Source organism: Xiphias gladius, chromosome 9, assembly GCF_016859285.1.
Source record: "Xiphias gladius isolate SHS-SW01 ecotype Sanya breed wild chromosome 9, ASM1685928v1, whole genome shotgun sequence".
NCBI lineage: Eukaryota > Metazoa > Chordata > Actinopteri > Istiophoriformes > Xiphiidae > Xiphias > Xiphias gladius.
In genome coordinates, this window is record NC_053408.1 from 5,110,213 (window position 1) to 5,128,319 (window position 18,107).

Here is an 18,107-nt window from a genome sequence, read left to right on the forward strand (position 1 = left end):
AGCCAAGTCCTCGGCTCGTTTGAGCATCGGGTTGACACGGGACATATTGGCGTTAAATGGAGGACCGCTCCTCGCAGAAACGCCCGCACGGGTTCAACCACGCACCTGGTATCCTCCCCACACGTACAGGGTGCTGCGGTCAATGAACGCCGTGTGGCTGCTCCTCTCCAGCGGGCTCACCGGCGCATCCATCCCACGACCCCGGACTCGGACCCCTCCGCCCGTGGAGCAGCGCGACTCGCGGCTCAGATTTAAAAAGAAAGAAAAAAAGCAAAACGGCTAAAACGGTGACGAGCGTGGGGAACGGTCCCGTGGTGGCTCGGGGGGCAGAGACCTGGTCCTCCGCCGCTCTGGCCGCGGAGAGAAAAGCCGAGTGGATTGGCCGTGTTGTGAAACGTGTTTTTCAGGCTTGCTGTCCGCCCTTACTCCTCCCATTAACGTGATCCTCTTTGCCGTGCAAGTTTACCTCTACCAGCAGGCCCCGGTGCACTCTGGGGGGGCGGGGCGGGGCGGGGCATTCAACTTCAATCCAACACCTTTTGAGTTACACACATCTGCAGAATATTAAACAGAGTCTTATTTACTGGTTGGATCGTTCATTGTTCACACATGGGGTTTTTTTTGGTTTAATTTATTTTATCTTTTTACTGCTTCTCATTTCTGCAGTTTGCATCTATTAAAGTCAAATGTAATCACACCAATCAGGAGCCGAGTTAAAGAGGGAAATAGACGTTTTTGACTCATCGCACGCAGGTGGAGCTAATTACAACATCGATGCTGAGCCAGGGTCCAGGGCCCGGGTGCTGAGCCAGGGTCCAGCGTCCAGGGCCGGGGTGCTGAGCCAGGGCCCAGGGTCCAGGGTCCAGGGCCCGGGTGCTGAGCCAGGGCCCAGGGTCCAGGGCCCGGGTGCGGAGCATGCCGGCTTCAATACCGGGGCGCGGTCATCATGTGATTTAGTTGCACCTGTGGTTTTTCTTGCTTTGAAGTCAGTTACTCACAATGTGAGAAAAGCGTGAACGGGTAATGAGACCAGAAGTCCCTGGGCACAGACATGCAAACCCCCCCCCCCCATAATAGTGGATTTGCATAATTTTATCATCATTTTTGCTTCTCTTTTCGGGTGTTTTTCGTCTGTTTGCAGCAGTTTTGCGCCTCTCTGCGCTCTTTTGACTGACATGTCAATGAGAAATGTTAACAGCCACTTCAAACACAGGCCCCCGGCCAGGTGGGGGGGGGGGGCTGACTCTTTGGGCCTCTGGGCCTGCGCCCGTTAGGCCCGTTCGGTGATCCATCCTACCTGTTCCTCAACACCGGGCCTGTTTTTCACTGCAGACGTTCAGGTTTTATTAGTAACATTAAAGGACGTGTTCGCCTTTTTTCCCCAAGTCAGTCTTAAAACAATCCTCACACGCACAAGAAAAAGGAGATAAAGCCGAGAGAGAAAGTTAGTCGTTTTTAGTACAAGCATGTGAGGAAGGGACCTCTCCTCGGCCACTGGCGACGGCAGCGAGCACGTGGACAGGTGAGTGACGTTTTCAAATTAAAGGGGCAGCGCAAAAGTTTAAAATCGGGCCTCGGTTGCAGGCCCGACCCGAACGACTGCAGTGTCCCGGTAGTGTCAAAGCGAGCGGTGGCTGAGGCTGGGCCTGCGGCGACGGGCACCACAGCATCAGGGAAGGCTGAGAGGGCTGGACTCTATTCCCCACTACTTTTCTCCTCCCAAACATCCTGTTTGTCAAGGATCCGACTTCTGTCCGATTTCACCGGACGTGACTCCGACTCTGTGCGCTCTCCACCGGTGCCGTTGTAGGTTTGAAAGTCCGAATTCGGCGTCCGTGGTGCATAAGACGACCATAACGGAAAGTCGGCCGGGCGCGCGTCACCTGATGTTTGACCTATGGCGAGGCCCTGCAGCGGGTTGTCGCACCGCGCCGTCACAAATCCGCCGAGCCCCCTCTGTCAGGTAGCATCACGCTCCAACCCTGACCCGAACGAACCTTCAGGCCGCACTACTTAACCCCTGCTGCTCACCCACGCCAAGAGCAGATACCGGGTGACAGGGCCCAGCCCTGTATCTACACACAAGACGGGTGACAAGTCAAGAGGAGAGAGCAACATGAAGTCGTCTTACGAAGGTGAACAGCTTCAGTGCAGCCTTGGTGTTGACTCTACGGGCCTCCGGATCTCTGCTGGAGGGACCAAACACCGTTCTCCCGAAAGACATTCCCTGATTCAGTGTTTTGATGATGATGATGGTGGTGGTGGTGGTGGTTTGTAGGGAGCGATGAAGAGAGAGCAGGAAAGGCACTAATGCGGCAAACTGAGAAAACGTCACAGCCACGAAATTCAGACCGAAATTCGGACTATAAATCCAGTTCAGCGGCACATCTTTGGTCTAAAAGTGCCTTAAACAAAAGAGAACAGAGTGTAACACGCTGACATTTATTTTATATAATGATCATTTATACATCATACATACTTAAATGAGATGACAATTTAAAAAAAAAAAAAAAACAGTAATAACAGTACAGGAATATTCAGTACTTGCCAGTTGAAAGTCATGTGTTCTGCATATATCAAAATGGATTTGATAAGTAAACCTTCAATGACTTTTGTTCTCTGCAAAAATCAATCTCGTTACAATATAATGTAATTCTAATTCCGCGTCCAACTCTACCGCAGAGTCAAATTTCCAAGAGACGAGAATAAAATGGAACAAAATGGAAAAAACAAAATGTCAGCAACGCTTGTTAGTTTGGGTGTCGCTTCATGTGCCAGAGGATATTACAACTAAACCGTGGTTGAAATATCCATTTAACAGTCATAGCTAAGTGCAAAATATGCAAAATGTGTTTTGACTTCGGAATCACTGCGAAACCCAATCACATAATAAAAAAAATCAGCCCCCCCTCCCTGGGAAAAAAAAAACAAAAAAAACAAAACAAAAAAAAGATCTTAAATTTGCACCAGCATGTTTCCAAAATGTTTTATGCCACACATTTATAATTTATTTACATCAGCAACTGTATGAATGACAGTGTGGCTCATCACACGAGCAGCATAACAAATCTTTGATTTATTTAGTTTTTTTTTTTTTAAATCTCCGCCTCTGAGCCTTTAGGAACTCAGAGCTGTGTCTTAAATCCTACACATCGATGCCTGTTTGTGAGTTTAAATAACCTTGAGTTAGTTAATACACCAAGAGAAACATTCCACGGAGTCTCCTTGCTGACGGATTTTCACACTTGCACAAAGTATCTAATGCAGCTGTGTAATTTTCACCTCATGCTTATGGCAATCTGATGCTTTTTTTTTGGCCCTGTAGTAGTACTGACACACCGAGAGCTAAATAGTGTAAAGCTTAAATTAAAAAGAAGGCACAATCAAAATGTGTTAATTAGAACATTTCAAGTGAGGTTTTCATTATTTTGCATGTATAGTACCCGACCTCAATCACTGCTGTATTATGCTTACGTATGCGACTTTCTCTGTGCATCCAAGACGAATGCATAATAGGGTGTTTCCGGTAAACATGATGGTTAAGAATGCATCTGACACAATCGAGACAAACAAGGTAAAAAGCCGCGATGTGAAAATGTATGTCGGCGGCAACCTTCACCGCTGTCCTGTCCGTCTTTCGATGCCGTGGCTGAATCTGAAATTCGGAGAGGTATGAAGTCAGTTACATTTGGCTGCGTTGTGTCAGCATCCCGAGGCCCGACGTGCCTCTGGATTAGTGCAAGAGAGTCTAGCTACTGTAGCACCTCCCTCTTCGGTTTTAAGGTCAGTTAGGGCAGGTTCATCGCGCTCATAATTGCACTTGAGGTTACTTCGTGTAAAAGCTAGATTTTTTTGTTTTTGTTTTTTCCTTTCAGTTTTCTGTTATTTTTCTCCCCGCAAGCGACCTCCTGGCTTCCTGGTTAAAAGGTGGTCTTTGTGGCGAGCTACACGTCGCCGCCCTGCTGGCCGCTCGCTCAGTCCTGAAGATCCCTCTCCAGGTATTTCTTCATTCGCTGACAGCGAGGGCACGAGCGCTCTGGAGCCTTGCAAGCCAGGTGAAAGACAGCTTTGCAATCTTTACACCTGGGTCAGAGGCACAAAAAAAAAAGGAAGGATTTAAAAGAAATAAAGTAGTAGTAGTAGTAAATACAAGATCTATCTAGGTATTAATGTCTATAAAAATGTTTTTAAAGCCAAGCCCTAACTGTAAGGTTAAACCAAAGCTTGGTCTCCGTACACAAAAGACACACTTGACTAATATAGCAAAAGAACTGAAAAATGTTTCCGCATTTGTTTATAGTCTCTGAGGCTTTTTTTTTTTTTTTGGTCATTTATTTACAGATGATATTGGTGGAAGGCGCATAAAATGAGCTAAGGCAGACTGGAAACGGCGGTGACCAAACTGTGAGCTGGACAAACGGACAGAGGTAAAAGAAGTGGAATAACGAAGCAGTTTTTTTCCACTGGGCCAATCACAGATGGGGAAACAGTTGGAGCTAGTGTGTAAGATAAAATTCTGATTGTTTGGCCACATTTTGGAGCCAAGAGTCTCTTTTGGGTTGACCCTTGACTTGAAACAAATACTACACATGGAAGGAAAAAAAAAACAGCAGTTGTGGGGAAGGAATGAATGAGGTGAGGAGAAGGGAAGGGAGGTGAAAGCAGGAATAAGGTGGCCCGGGACAAAAAAAACTTACCTGGTGGTGGTGTCAAACTGGAAGGGGAAGATGATGTCGTCAGCGTGGCATATCTGGCAAATGAAGCCACGCTGAGTGCACAGGTCACAGTGAAACACGTGGTTGGAGGCAAACTGCGACAGCGTCATCAGGTAGTTTGCATATTGGCCCTCTGCTATCTAGAAAACGCAAAACAGACACAGGCGTATCAAGACGTTTCAAGGGGGCAGATGACTGGTGAAATGGCAACATAATCAAGCCAGCGGGATACCTGACGTAGGTCCTCGACACTGTACAGATGGCTCGCCTCTAACAGGTACGTTCGGTGCCCCATTCTGGTGAGAGAATTGACCAAAAAAACCCAAAAACAAAAACATAGAATGTAATAATAAAATTGGGCAAGATATAAAGATGGTTCCTGCAGGGTTCACCAAGTTAAATATAACTTTCTAAGACCTTTTTGATTCCACATAGAATCCAATTTAATACCCGTTTCACAATCATACAGGTCAAAGTGTGAAAGCAAAAACCACTAGGGATATGGCCTACAATTGTTTAATTAGCGTGACCTGGCATAAAATGATCCACAGTGAGAATCCTACCTACTGTAGCAGCAGTAGTGACGGCATTTGCTACAGGTCTGATGGTTCTGACTGAAACTACACAAAAAAAGGATGGAATCCATTGTCGCACAATCCCATCTTTAGTTTATAGGTGCGTAACAAACAACGTTTATAACTAAAATTTAAGCCTAAGATACAAAAGAGAAAATATTTAGGACCTTTGTACATGAAATGTAAGACTTTAATACCTTCTGAGGCCTTTTTTTTTTTTGAGAAACTGAATTTTTTTGTTTAAAAGACGCGCGTACACACACACACCTGTCTTGGAGTTTCTTGTAGGCTCCGCTGCGGCAGGTGAGTAGGTAGTCGCCCAGGAGGCGCAGCCTCTGCCGCAGTTTGTGCGCCTGAGCCATGGACTCGGCATGCTTTACTAACTCAGGGTTTAACTGCTCCAGGTTCAGCAGAGGCTCCTGCTCCACCTGAGCCAGCAGCCGCAGGGCCTTCTTGGACACCTGGACAGCGACACACACACACACACACAGGGTGAGACTACGTGGCTTCGTGTTAAATGTGATTACTGAATAAAAAAGACCAGACCTTTCACATATTGTATGTCTAGCTCATGAAACGGTCTGCGAACTGAAATCAGAGCTTGCAGTGGCTGAACAGTTAACCCTCTGAGCACTCTGTCGCTTTAGGGTCGTACTCCTGCAACATTGTCAGACTTTGAAAAAAAAATTTTCACATATGCAATAGTACTCCTCAAGAACTGTAGACAGACAGACAGACAGACACGGACATGTAAAATCAGGGCAGTTCCCCTGTAAATGATCAGATATGTTACGGAAGCCTTTTTGGCACAACTGATTTTGACACGGTTTCACCCGAGTGTCGTTCCAATATCTGATAACAGCATCGCAGTCTGTGCATCCGACGTCGTTAAAAAAAAAAAAAAAAAAGCGATCTGCATGTGTGGCACCCACCTCTCGTTGTGTGAGGTCCCAGTTGTGCACCATGCGTGAGGGGATGATGGTGGTGTCGCCGTGGTGACAGGAGTCGCAGTAGTACTGGCCTGTGAACTCACACAACCTGGCCCTGCCCAGGGACGGGCCGATCTGCTGAGGACACCCTGTGCATGATACACAGTAGACGAATCTCAGCCTCTGACTCACATCCACAAGAAAAAGAAATTCACCCAGGCTCATACGTACGACACACTCTGCTCCTGAACAGGTTCTAAATCTGGAATAACAGATTTTTTTTTTGGCCACTCGTGGGCAGTCGAAACAAATTGTGAAGACAACTTTGACATATTATCACCTTTTATGTCGACATGGTAAACTTGGGGCAATATAATCATTCATTTGGAGTCGAGCTTCTGGACACCTGGTGAATTGAAGTCCAATATTCACTCTTCTTTTAGCTCTGTGTTTGGTCTACTCCAACTCCTGAGGGAAATATCTGGCTCTTTAGCTGCTAAATGTAACCACAGTGGAGCTAGCTTTGCTTCTTTGCCTGTGCGTGCTGAGCAGGTACTGCGCAGTGGGTTTCTTGGGTGTGGCAAAAAACAAAGTGGGACGAGAGTGAACCAAAACAAGCTTAGCAAGTGATTATTACCTGCACATTTGAAGTTCTGAGTGTCCAGTCCCTTCTCCGAGGGCACGGTGCAAAGATGAACTAGAAGTGCTCCGTTTTCTTTTAGTCTGTGCTGCACCAGTTTGTGTAGATTTCCACTCACCCCAGGGCGTACTATGGCTTGCTCCTCAGAGCCCTCATCCTCCCCACTCTCCAGATAAGAGTCCAGAGCTCCACGGATCAAAACCCTCCAAGAGCGAGCTTCGTCCGAGTTCTCTGCCCTGAGTCTAAGCGTCTCCCTCACGGTCAAGAGTTTGAAAAAGGCCGGACCTCCCAGGGAGACGTCAGGCACCACATCCCGGATTTCCTCGATGGGATGGGTTAGCTGTAGAAACTTTTTCCCCCCTTGTATCCGGAAGCCTTTCATGGCCTCCAAGGAGAGGGAGAAGATCAGAGGCACCCATGTCCGAGCTTCGGGATCTGTCGAGAAGTACAAAACAGCTTCTTTGATGGCGTCCGTTTCCAAATCAGCAGTCCGAGTCCAGTCGAACTCCTGTAGAGGAGGAGGTGCCTCCTGCCCTCCACATGTACCTGTGTCGGATGACAATAAGCCTCTCTCCGGGCTGGAGGGAGAGGAGGACAGGGATGAAAATGTGCGTTCATCTAGACCATTCTCACTGGATGGTTGCAGCACCTCCCAATGCTCATCAACACGAGATGCTGGCCGGCATTTGTTGATGGCCTCGACTATCCGGTCCACCCAGTCCTCAGCCTCGTCATGATTGGCTGCTCGGAGGTACAGTCGCTTCCCCGGAAAGGACAGCTCGAAGCGGCCCTCAGGTGAGGTGATGCGAGCGTCCTCGCATCGTACCAGGGAGCAGTTGTCACAACATGTCCGCTCCTCTGCATTGAAATACAGGCGGAACTCGAAGGGCGACAGCTCGCAGTAGTAGTCGCGCCATATTCCCATTGCGCCTCTTCTCTCCAGATGACCGAGCTTCAGTAAGCCACGAAACGGGTTGGACAGGCCTGGCAGAGACGGACAGACCGATGGACACAGATAATGGAAAGTGAAAGAAAAGAAACCAGCATAAGTTATTTCACATGATCTCTGGTTCTGTTATCACTCTGAGGAGACTATTCAACGGCTTCGGACTAATTACCTCTGGCAAAGAGGTTATGTTGTCATCCCTGTCTGTTTGATGGCAGGATTACGCAAGAACTAGTGTACTTAACTGATTTGCACCGTACTTGGTGGAAAGATGGGGTGGGGCCAGAGAAGAAGCCATTAAATTTTGGGGCAGATCCAGATCATTTACTATAAATTTGAATTTTTTTTTCTCTGAAACCTGGTGTATGTTGTTTGACATTGGCCTTGGCGGAGTGCTGCGCCAGTCTTGTTTTATTCTATCAAAGTTGCTTTTCCAACTATGTTTGACATTGAAGTCACAAGACAAACATGACAAGATTTACAGGAAGCAGCAGTGAAAAGATGAGCTTCTCATAATTCTGTGAAGCAGACTTACTGAATTGATTGTATCAGTTTTGAGCATAAAATTCAAAGCTATATAGAGGTTTCTTTTAAATACACTTTACTGGCATTACTGTGACAAAAACCTTTTTCTTTCTTTCATTCTCTCTTTGATTTGCAGAGCAACTTTTAAGAAACTGAGAGGAAACCAGAGCAGAGGGTTAAGAAGATCTATATATTGACAAATAATTTAATTCAATATTTACTGGCATAAAATAGCAATACATTAAGGAGCAGTGGAAGTTTTCTTGATCCAAACATTCCCTAATAAATACTGTGCTTACTCATGCTGCTTCAGTAGACTAATTAATGAAAGGTTGACCTTTTAGAGACCAGTCAATGGGTTAAATTATACAATCTGGTGATCAGGAGCCATGTCCGCAAAGTATCCTATCTTACCACTAGGAGTCCTCCTAAATGGTGCTAAAAAGGTCCCTGGCTCAGAGTTTCCTCTTAAGACCTTTCACAGAGCTGCTGAGAGGAACATTTAATGAGGACCCGAGAGAGCTCCTCGCCAAAGAGAAGGGGCAGGTTTGACCCCGTTACTACGGATGACGTTGTGTCAATGTTTCATGAACGAACAGACTTTTCTCGTCTACACGGATTGGTTGATAGGTCTGTGTTACTCAATGTGAAATGACATATTCATCAATACTCACGGGCATGAGGACCAGATTCAATCGGTCCTAGTGATTTAAGAGTCATCGTCGTTACATCTCTCACTGTCGCCCTTCTGAGGGCCCTCCCTGGTGGATTTTCACCAGAAAATTCTGTAGCAACACATTTGCTTTCACTTCCTCCCTACTTCATAATAAAAAGGTCTGACTCACTCAGGTGAGGTTTTTGCAAGAAATGCAATTTTATCAATCTGGCCACACCCCGAATAACTGATGTAACAACAGGTCTTTTCGTGTTTGACAGCTGATGGAAAACACCTGATGTGACATTACTATTTGGGGAGTGGCCAGAACTGCAACATGCTTGAGAGTCTCATTCCACAGTTTCCAGTGCTGAAGGAATTTCCTGCTCTGTGTGGCGGATTTACACTTGAACATTACTGTTTACGTTTCAACTTACTTCCTTGGTGACTACCTTTGCTGACGAGCTGTGTATAAAATAAAAGGTAACCAATGTCTTAATTTTCCCTGCCGCTGGTTTCACACTATTCCACTGATCTATGGGTGGCAGCAACACGCAGAGAAAGCAATTTTTTTAAGTAAGATCAGTGTCGCAAATGTTTTATGTGGGAGGAATTGCGTTCAAACTTAAGAATAGACACAGTTTGTTTTGTTACACTGAATCTAAACAAAAACTTTGTCTACGGGAAAATTTCACATGGCACCTTTAAGTAAAACACACCATGAAGGGATAATTGTCAACAAACTGAATTTATGTTTTTATGTAAACCTTCATAACATTCATGGCTGAGACTGGGGTCTTCGTCTAGTCTATTAAATGTCAAAATATAATAAAAGAGTCCAAGGCGACATCTTCAAATGTCTTGTTTTGTTGGACCCAAAGTCTGAAACGAAAATACATTCCCTTTACAATGATATATGGAAATGAAAAGCAAGAAACTGTCTCATTTGAGAAGCTAAAACCAGAGAATGGTTGGCATTTTTCACTTTGGAGTTTCTTTGGACAGAGAGTAATGCGTGTATGGCGGTATCATCTCGTTTCAGTTTCACACTCAAAACATGGAGATAGTGTGTAATACCTATTTGTCTGCGATGGACGACACTGGGGGGTGACTGGGAGACCTTGGCCTCGGGCGCGGGAGCAGGAGGCGGCGCCTCATCGTGGTCCGACACCTCCTCCAGATGGGGCTTGTAGATATCATCCTCAGAGATCCAGGAATGGGAATGCTGCATTGTACATGACAGAAGTTGCTTTATCTAGCACACAACAAAATAAAATGTCTTTTGCTGCTGTTCCAAAAAAAAAAAAAAAAAAAATGTGGGTTTTGGATCAGATTTATTTGTCAATGGTCCAGATCATAGAAAACATAACAGAGCTCAGTCTATTCAGTGAGTAGTTTGTGAAAGGGTGATTCCTGTTATCACGAGTCTTTGGGGTTAGTAGTGTGAGAATTATAACAAACTACAATAAATGGTGTCTTTCACTGTTGAGGGTTGAGTAAACATGGGCACAAATTTATCATTTTCTTGACTCATTTTAACTGAATAGCCATCATGTGGAAAGTAATGTATTCTGGGAAATATTGTGACACATCCTGGAGCTGTTCCTGCTTTGAAATCATTTGTATTTGTATTTGTTCTTGTTGTCGTCATGTGTTGTTTTAAGAACTGTTTTATATTCTAAAATGAGACAAGAACACACAGACACAACACAGGACTCTCGTGACTTCTCATTTCTCTTCTTTGGAAAAAAAAAAAAAAAAAAAAAAAAAAAAGTCTAAAAATAACGAAGCCACATTTTTTTCCGTGAATTATTCAATAGCATGTGTTGATTTTCCAGCCTGATACTTTGATTCCAGGAAGAGTCAGACATCCTATTTGTCAGTTCCTCAGTGGGAAAACCCAAACAGCATCTCAGGATTAAGGACAATTCGGCATTTTTCTCTATCTGTCAACTCATCACTTGCTAACTGTGAATAACCTTTGCTCTGTAGATGACACGTATACTGTGGCTGCATTACTGCGTGGATCAATTTTGCTCAAGGTCGCCTCCTAGCGTTGTAATCTAGAAGTCAGCTGCGAAAAACTGACTAGTCAGCAGTTACAGGTTGGAAGAGGTCGCCTTGCTTTTAGTTTCACTCAATACAGCCTATTTTACTTGTTGATTTTGGACCTTTGGAATACATTCACTTGGATTACACTTGTTTAGATACTCCTTTGGATTATATTTTCATTTTGCTACAGCAGGATTTCACTTTGTGAGATACATTCCTGCATCGAACTGTTCATCTGAGTCTGAGTGTAAAAACTACAGACAAACTAAGGAGTGGGGCTCGCATTTTGTGAGTCGACTACTTCACAGCACACAGAAGACGCAGGAGCAACAGCAGAGACAGGTGATGGAAACGGAGGGCAGCACAACCCCGGACAGCGCGAGGCAGGGCAGCGTGACTCGTTTCTGTTGGCCGCTGTCAACGACTTTTACTTTCTCTGACTGTGTAGAAATCGGATGTTTTCGCATCCCAGATCATAAACAAAGACATCAAAACATGAGTTCTTAGGTAAAACAGGAGCATCACGTGCAGGAGTGTGGCGTGGCTGAACCGACCTGACGATACGTGTGCAGGGCAGTGTAAGACGCATCTCTCCTACTTGTAGGTAAGGTGCAATGAAGAGAGGACAGCAGTAATAATTTTGAGCATTCATATAAACAAAAAATAGAGATAAGAAAAAGGATGAACCAACGAACTAAAAACCACCTGACAAATCATCAAAGCGTCAACCCCCCAAAGAGTCGATGCTTCGGGTAGAGCTGCCGACTCTGAGTCGACTCTGAAAATCCTGACTCGCCCTTCTAAAGAGGCAAGAGGTGGCTCAAAAAGAAACTGAAAATGTTTCTATTATAAATGGATAGGAGAGGGTTTAAGCCAAGGACTTCAATTTCAATCACATACTGTGATTGCATTAATGGAGTCCTGGCTTCTGCATCCGTATGAGTCATCTTCAACCAAAAGCTCTTTGTCTGCCAAATACACTTACTGATAGGGAATCTGAGGACGATTTCCTGCTCAGGATGCTGGTAGAGCGATGTGGCCCTGGGTGCACTGGACGCTCTGATGTGCTCTTCTCTGAGCTTTCTGCTTCTTTCTCTTCCCGGCCAGGCTCACTACTCTCCTTAACAGTGGCCGTATTTACTCCCTCTACAGGCCCCGCAGACGCAACCGGCCCGCCGACCGTGGAGAGAATGCCAGCGTCCAAGTGTAACTCCTCAGAGGTATAATCGCACGCTTCAGAGGGAGTGTGGTTAACACGGCTGTCCTCAGGCGATGGCAGCTCAAGGGAGGTCGGTGGTGGCTCTGGTTCGGAGAGCACAGAGTTCGGGGGCTGGGCTGTGAGGTCTTGGGATGGGGAAGCGGCACCCTGGGTCTCACTGTCAGAGCCACTGAAAATTGCCGTCTCTGAAAACTGATCCGGACCCGGGCTTGAGACAAAGGAGTCCTGACTGCACTGCCCGCTCTCCCGAAACTCAGTCAGCGAACTGCAGAGACAAAGACTAGAGTCTTGACATACTATTCATTCTACTGTGAGCTTAGGACAAACTGGAGTACACTATTATTGTCTGTTTCATTGATTACGTCCGTTGTAAAAAAGACCATATCAATTTAACTGAGAGATGGGTCGGTTTTAGCTGAAGTCAGGGAAATCTTTTTCCTAATTGCACAAAATGCTTACTCTACATTTTAAAGCGTAAAGCTAAAAGTACGTTAGATTTTTGTTATTGTCAACAAATCCAATGAAAGGACCAAAAACAATAATGTGTTAGTCTGTCTATCAATACTTTCTGACTTCCGTACCCTGTCTGTGGCAGTTTCATTCTCAATTCAATTCGAGACACTTTTGTTGTCCCCCAAGGGTCAATTAGCCACAGCCACAGATTGAAAAACCATTTGGTGCGCTAATGAGCATTTATGGCAACAGTACACCGTATGTGGGATTAACGCAAAATAAACTACAAAATGTTCATGGTAACGGAGGAACATGGCTCACTGATGTGTTTTTAATAGGCTTTGGACAACAAGAGGTCTACGGCACAGAGAAACGATATATCAGGCTTTGGATACACACACAATACTTGTTGTAAGGATCAATTCATTGTAGGTTTTGGCCTTTTCATGGGATTTGTTTATAATAAGAAAAATATAGAACAACACCAGCCTTATCTGCTAGTGTATCCCAGCAGATACACTTACTCTTTCTGTGGCCTCTTGGCACTGATGTTGACATTAATGGGCAAGTCCAGGTCACACGAGGACCACTGCTCTCCTGTCGGGCTGCGTGGGTCCTGCCCCTGCAGGAGGCTATCGGAGCTGAAGCTGGAGGAGAGCTGAGAGGAGCCTGTGGTGTCCAGGCTTAAATTGGATGAGTTGAGTGCGGTCCTACCCCCTTGTAAATCACTTGACCCCCTCACCACCAATAGCATGGGGCACGGAGCATCTGATGAGCACGATGACTGAGACACCGTATCCCACGATTCCTTGCACGTGGACTTGGAGGTGGGATGGTCCCCACCGTTAAGGGGCGGGTCGTGTGTATCTGCCTGGGAGAAGGGGCAGAGTCCAGCGAGAGCCAAGGGCGTGGTGGTCCATTCGTTGAGAACAGCCGACTTGTAAGACAGGCTGAATGTAAGCGAGGCCAGACCCTGGAGGTAGCTGAGCAGAACGTCCCGCTCCTCAGTGTTCAGGAGCAAGGCGCTGGGCTGATAGTGGGCCTGCAGCATGGAGTCCTCCCGAAACAGCGACGCGAGGTAGCACTCCAGCAGGCCGTGGTTGAGGGCCAGCCGCAGCCATGCCCGGCAGCGGCCCACATCCGTGCCCACGAAGCTGATCTTCTCTAGCTCTGTGATGACATCGCTGGGAATTTAACAGAGAGTATGATAACACTTAATACTTAAGTTAATTTGGAAACGATCCTGACACATAAAATGGTAATATTAGAGATCTGATTAACATTTGTACATTTGTGCCATTGTCCCCACCTACCGGTGGGTGACGGTCTTGAGGAGGCTCCAGAAGAACGGTTGAGGGAGGGGTCCCCGGTCTCCCTTCCTAGTCCGACCCCCAGCCTCCGAGTGGATGTACTTGCCCTTGATACCATGGATGAAGATGGCCTCCAGGGCACAGCAGAGCAGGTTGGCATCACCATCTTCACTGGTCACGACTGTGTCTGACGTGACGTATCGCTTCTGCAGGGCCTTCAGCGACTGGGCCAACTTCTCTTTAATCTGCAGGACAATTGTGACAACGTATGGGAGAGGGAGAATGATCAGCTTCCCCGTTTCTTATGGAGAGGGTTCAATGAAGTGTGGTTCTGCTGAGAAGCGGGTTGGAAAACTGACAGGGACTTCTGTTCACAAAACACACAGAAGAGGAATACAGCCGGTGCATTTTCTGCATTCAACTCTACGGCGTGATGAGGAATAGATAGAGCGAGCTCAGTCACCATGCTGTTATGAAACACGAGCCCTAGATTACCTACCGTCACTTGACACCTACTGTCATCTGACATGGAAAGGCCAGAGAATATAAACATTAAACAAGCACGGCTACGTTGTGCAATAGCTTGCACGACAAGAACAGGCTTTACAGCAACACAGAGCACTCTGAGAGCAGGCTATCTTGACACTAGACTCTGAAGCACCCTTCTTTTACTGTGCTTGACGTGGCAGGAGTTGAGCTTGACAGCTATGAAAATTTCTAGAGGGACAAATCCTTGCCTGCTTTCCTCGCTTCCTGACTTACGTACATTAATTCTGCAGCACACCCTACACTGTCGGCAAATTCATGCATCGTATACATCGTATTAAAGTGGTCACGCGTATCAGTATATTCTGTTCTCCTAGTCCAATGCTTTATCCTCCTTTCTCACTGATGTGATGAAATGCTGTTGTTCGGCCTTCCGCTCTGTGTCTGGTCTTGTCTCTTTGAGAGCATTAGATTGTCTGTTCAGCCTGTTCTAAAAACACTGTAATTAGATACGCAAGCATGTGAATGGTTCACCAAGTTCGGGGCTGAAAGTGGTGAAGCATGTGAGTGGTTCACCAAGTTCGGGGCTGAGAGTGGTGTAATGCGGAACACCGCGGATGACTTCGTTGTCACAGCCTGAATATGTTTAGCAAAAATCCATCCGGAGAGCCAGTGAGGTCCATTTCTGACACCCTCACCACGGGTAGAGAGGTAACAGTAAAAGAGAAAGCGACCAGGCAGAAGCCAAATCTGCCAGGTACCAAGACCTTTGCACGTAGGGAACGGCTCGCGGTTTTACCTGTTTGACGTCTTTGGCCTCGGGTGGCGTGTCTGGCATCTGCGTGGCGAGCATGGCACCTCCCGGGAAGGTCTACTCCCACATGGCACGCTGAAACACAACAAAAAACAAAAAACTATTTCTCTCACATGTGCAAAATGTAACCGGCTGGCCAGACAGTGAGCCCTTTAACACTGGTGTCTACTGAGCCCTGCTTCCCTGTTAAAAGGACATTTGACACTTAAGGTGGATAGATAAGTAACGCAAGCTTGTGTCACCGGGCAGGCCAACGAGACATGTGATGCTAAGGGTGCTTCAGGGTGGGAGCCTATTTGCCGCGGAGCTCTCGTTACATTCTCCATCACGAGACTGTAGTCTGTGACATATCTGCAATTTCAGGGTTTCAGTGTGTCACCACTTCCGAGCGAGTCATGTGAGAGGCGCTGATTATAAAGAGTGTGTCTGCAGGGAAGTGGAGCCACGGGTGCTTCAGAACTAAACTTCCCCAATCCTGCGGCAGCAGATCGGAACTTTAAAACGACGGGAGAGCCGTAATCCCCCGACACAACCACAGCTCTCCGTCTCCGTTAAGCCACCGGGGTCGGTTTTTGGTTGTTGTTTTTTTTTTTGTAGAGAGCTCTGTCCACGGCGAAACGACCGCGCCACACGAAAACGGTGAAATCCGCTCTCACTAAGCAAACGTCTAAAGTGCATCACATGCAACTGCTGGTAGGGAGCGGGACGGACAGCACAGAAAGTCCTCCTCCTCCTCCTCTTCCTCCTCTTCTTCTTCTTCTTCTTCTTCGCTGCCACACAACCTCCGCCCAGCCGGCTACAGCCCGCTGCACCCGCGTCCGGTTCCCCCTCCTGATCTCCGCGGTCAACACGGCCGGATTCACAATGTGGTCGTTCCCAAATACGCCCCCCCCCCTTTTTTTTTTTCTTTTTTGCTGTCAAGACAACCGGGCGAGCGTGAAAACGCGATTCGATCGCGGCCCACGAGCACTGCGCACGAACCAGCGGGTCGCACCGAGGATGCGGACCTGCGGTGATAAAACGGTTATTTTGTCACCGGGACGTCGTCTGACGAAAATCAACACTGCTCCGGGGTGATTGACGACAAGTCTACTGTGCGTGCGGCTACGTTGGCGTGTAGAGTGACCGATCACAGAGAAAGTTAGAGGCGGGTGAATGTTGTCTTTAACCCTGCTACCTTTAGCGCCAGGCTACGGCCGAAAACAGAGGGGTTAAGTGGAAGACGCAGGGTGGCGCTACCCTCTGACTGTTTGATGGTCGAAACACCTACCGCTGCGCTCCACAGCTTTCCGACCTTTACAACGCTCTTGCGTTAACCGGCGGCAAGTCGCCACTTTCGACGTCTGACCTGGGCGTGTGAGAGCACTCAAAGCCCGACAGGGGAGATCGAAACATCGGAATATTAGACACAGAACATGAAAGCACATGTGTGTGTGTCTGTATAAACAAACAAACAAACACACACACGAGTTGCGGTATTAAACCACCTTCCTGTCAATCAGCCCGAATGTGGTGTTAGCCGCGATCGTCAACCAGAGTACACAGCTAGCCTCCTCACCGAAAACAGCTCGGCTAACTTGCCACTGAGGTCCAAAGAAAGCGGCGTATCCTCTGTGAAACACTGTACACTCGGTTCGGCGAGTCAATCCGTGCAGTCGCTCTCCATCGTTTCTGTTAAAAACGTCCGAAAACACACGCGAAAAACGAGCGTTAACAAAGATTTGTCGAGAGGTGGTGCCACTATCCAGCTGAACACAAATGCATCATGGGAACTTCATTAGACCGGTGATGCCTTCACGTTCCGTCAGAGACATGGTAAAAGTGTCAACGACAATTTACGGGCATTAAACAAAAACATATTTTTCTCTTGTCAAGCAACGCAGATATGAAAATAACACTCCTACTGGGTGTGTTTTCTGTATCATTAAAAAAAAAGTCACAAACATGAACCCATTGATGAAAAAAGTACTCCCTTACTAATAAAAAGAAAAGAAAAGTAACCATAGCTGTCAGTAAGAAGAAGAATATTATACAATAACATAAGATTGAAATACTCAAGTAAAGATCAAGCGACTCAAAACTGTGCTTAAGTACAGCACTCGAGTAAAAGTACTTTCCACCACTGCATGAGACTAATATATTTTACATACTTCATCACATGGACACTGCCTGAACTAACGCTGCGGAGGCGAGCAGCAGCGGTGGCGGCGGTACTTTACGAGTAACACCTGAAGGCAGCGCGGTTTTTTTTGGGGGGGGGGGCGTGCTGATGCTGCTGCTGCGGTTTCGTCTGCCGACACTCGAGGACGTTATGTTCCCTGTCCCGTCGGCAACGCTTCCTGTCCAGCAACGTCGCTCAGTCAAAAAAAAAATCAAAACAAAAAAAACAGGCAGGTTTAATCACGCACTCTAAAGGAGGCGTGACACTATAAAGGGGGGGCGTAGTGAAATGAAAGTACAAAGTGGCATAACATGGAGTGACAGTACCTAATAATTGTACTAAAGTACAGTATTGGAGTAAATGTACTTTCCACCGCTGATTTCTAGTACAACTACAGACTGGAAACACAGTGATTTACAGCTAATATTTAGTAATCAATACTGCCTTGGTTCAACGTGGGGCGCCAGAGTACATTTATGGATTATATCTGTGATATCGATTCCTGCATAGCTTCTGTGGTTGTCAGTGAACGTCACTGGTGGAATGTAACTAAGTACATTTACTCAAGTACTGCGCCTAAGTGCAAATCTGAGGTACTTCTGCTGTACTTGATTCATTTCTTTTCAC

General features: G+C 46.6%; 2 protein-coding genes across 8 annotated transcripts in view; both read right to left on the reverse strand.

Annotated features, from left to right (window-relative positions):
* Positions 1–517, reverse strand: part of LOC120793884 (kelch domain-containing protein 1-like) — a 9,535-nt gene extending 9,018 nt beyond the window's left edge. Inside the window, exon 1 of the mRNA XM_040134297.1 lies at positions 106–517. Within this exon, the coding sequence (XP_039990231.1) occupies positions 106–192 (87 nt within the window). The 5' untranslated portion in view covers positions 193–517. The remainder of the gene's footprint in view (positions 1–105) is intronic.
* A 2,567-nt stretch (positions 518–3,084) lies between these two features.
* plekhm1 (pleckstrin homology domain containing, family M (with RUN domain) member 1) lies at positions 3,085–17,169 on the reverse strand. 7 transcript variants are annotated; one of them, XM_040135767.1, is made up of 12 exons: positions 16,878–17,169; positions 15,305–15,394; positions 14,023–14,264; positions 13,234–13,893; positions 12,023–12,521; positions 10,063–10,210; positions 6,857–7,843; positions 6,223–6,368; positions 5,558–5,751; positions 4,948–5,011; positions 4,698–4,855; positions 3,085–4,083 (listed from the first exon to the last, which is right to left on the reverse strand). In XM_040135767.1, the coding sequence occupies exons 2-12, from the start codon at positions 15,356–15,358 to the stop codon at positions 3,975–3,977; spliced, it is 3,261 nt and encodes a 1,086-aa protein (XP_039991701.1). In that variant the 5' UTR covers positions 15,359–15,394; positions 16,878–17,169; the 3' UTR covers positions 3,085–3,974. The 7 variants fall into 7 exon arrangements, with proteins under 7 accessions (XP_039991701.1, XP_039991704.1, XP_039991706.1 ...); XM_040135770.1 differs by having other exon boundaries at positions 16,807–17,169; XM_040135772.1 differs by lacking the exon at positions 16,878–17,169 and adding an exon at positions 16,001–16,079.
* Positions 17,170–18,107: the final 938 nt, after the last annotated feature.

What these genes read in the sequence shown, in the direction of transcription:
- plekhm1 (XM_040135767.1), bottom strand. Translation starts at nt 15,358, where the DNA reads ATGCTCGCCACGCAGATGCCAGACACGCCACCCGAGGCCAAAGACGTC. An exon ending in CTCAAGACCGTCACCCACCG is followed by an intron (nt 13,894 to 14,022) that starts GTAGGTGGGGAC and finishes TTAAATTCCCAG; the next exon opens with CGATGTCATCACAGAGCTAG. An exon ending in TCAGAACTTCAAATGTGCAG is followed by an intron (nt 6,369 to 6,856) that starts GTAATAATCACT and finishes TATCATGCACAG; the next exon opens with GGTGTCCTCAGCAGATCGGC.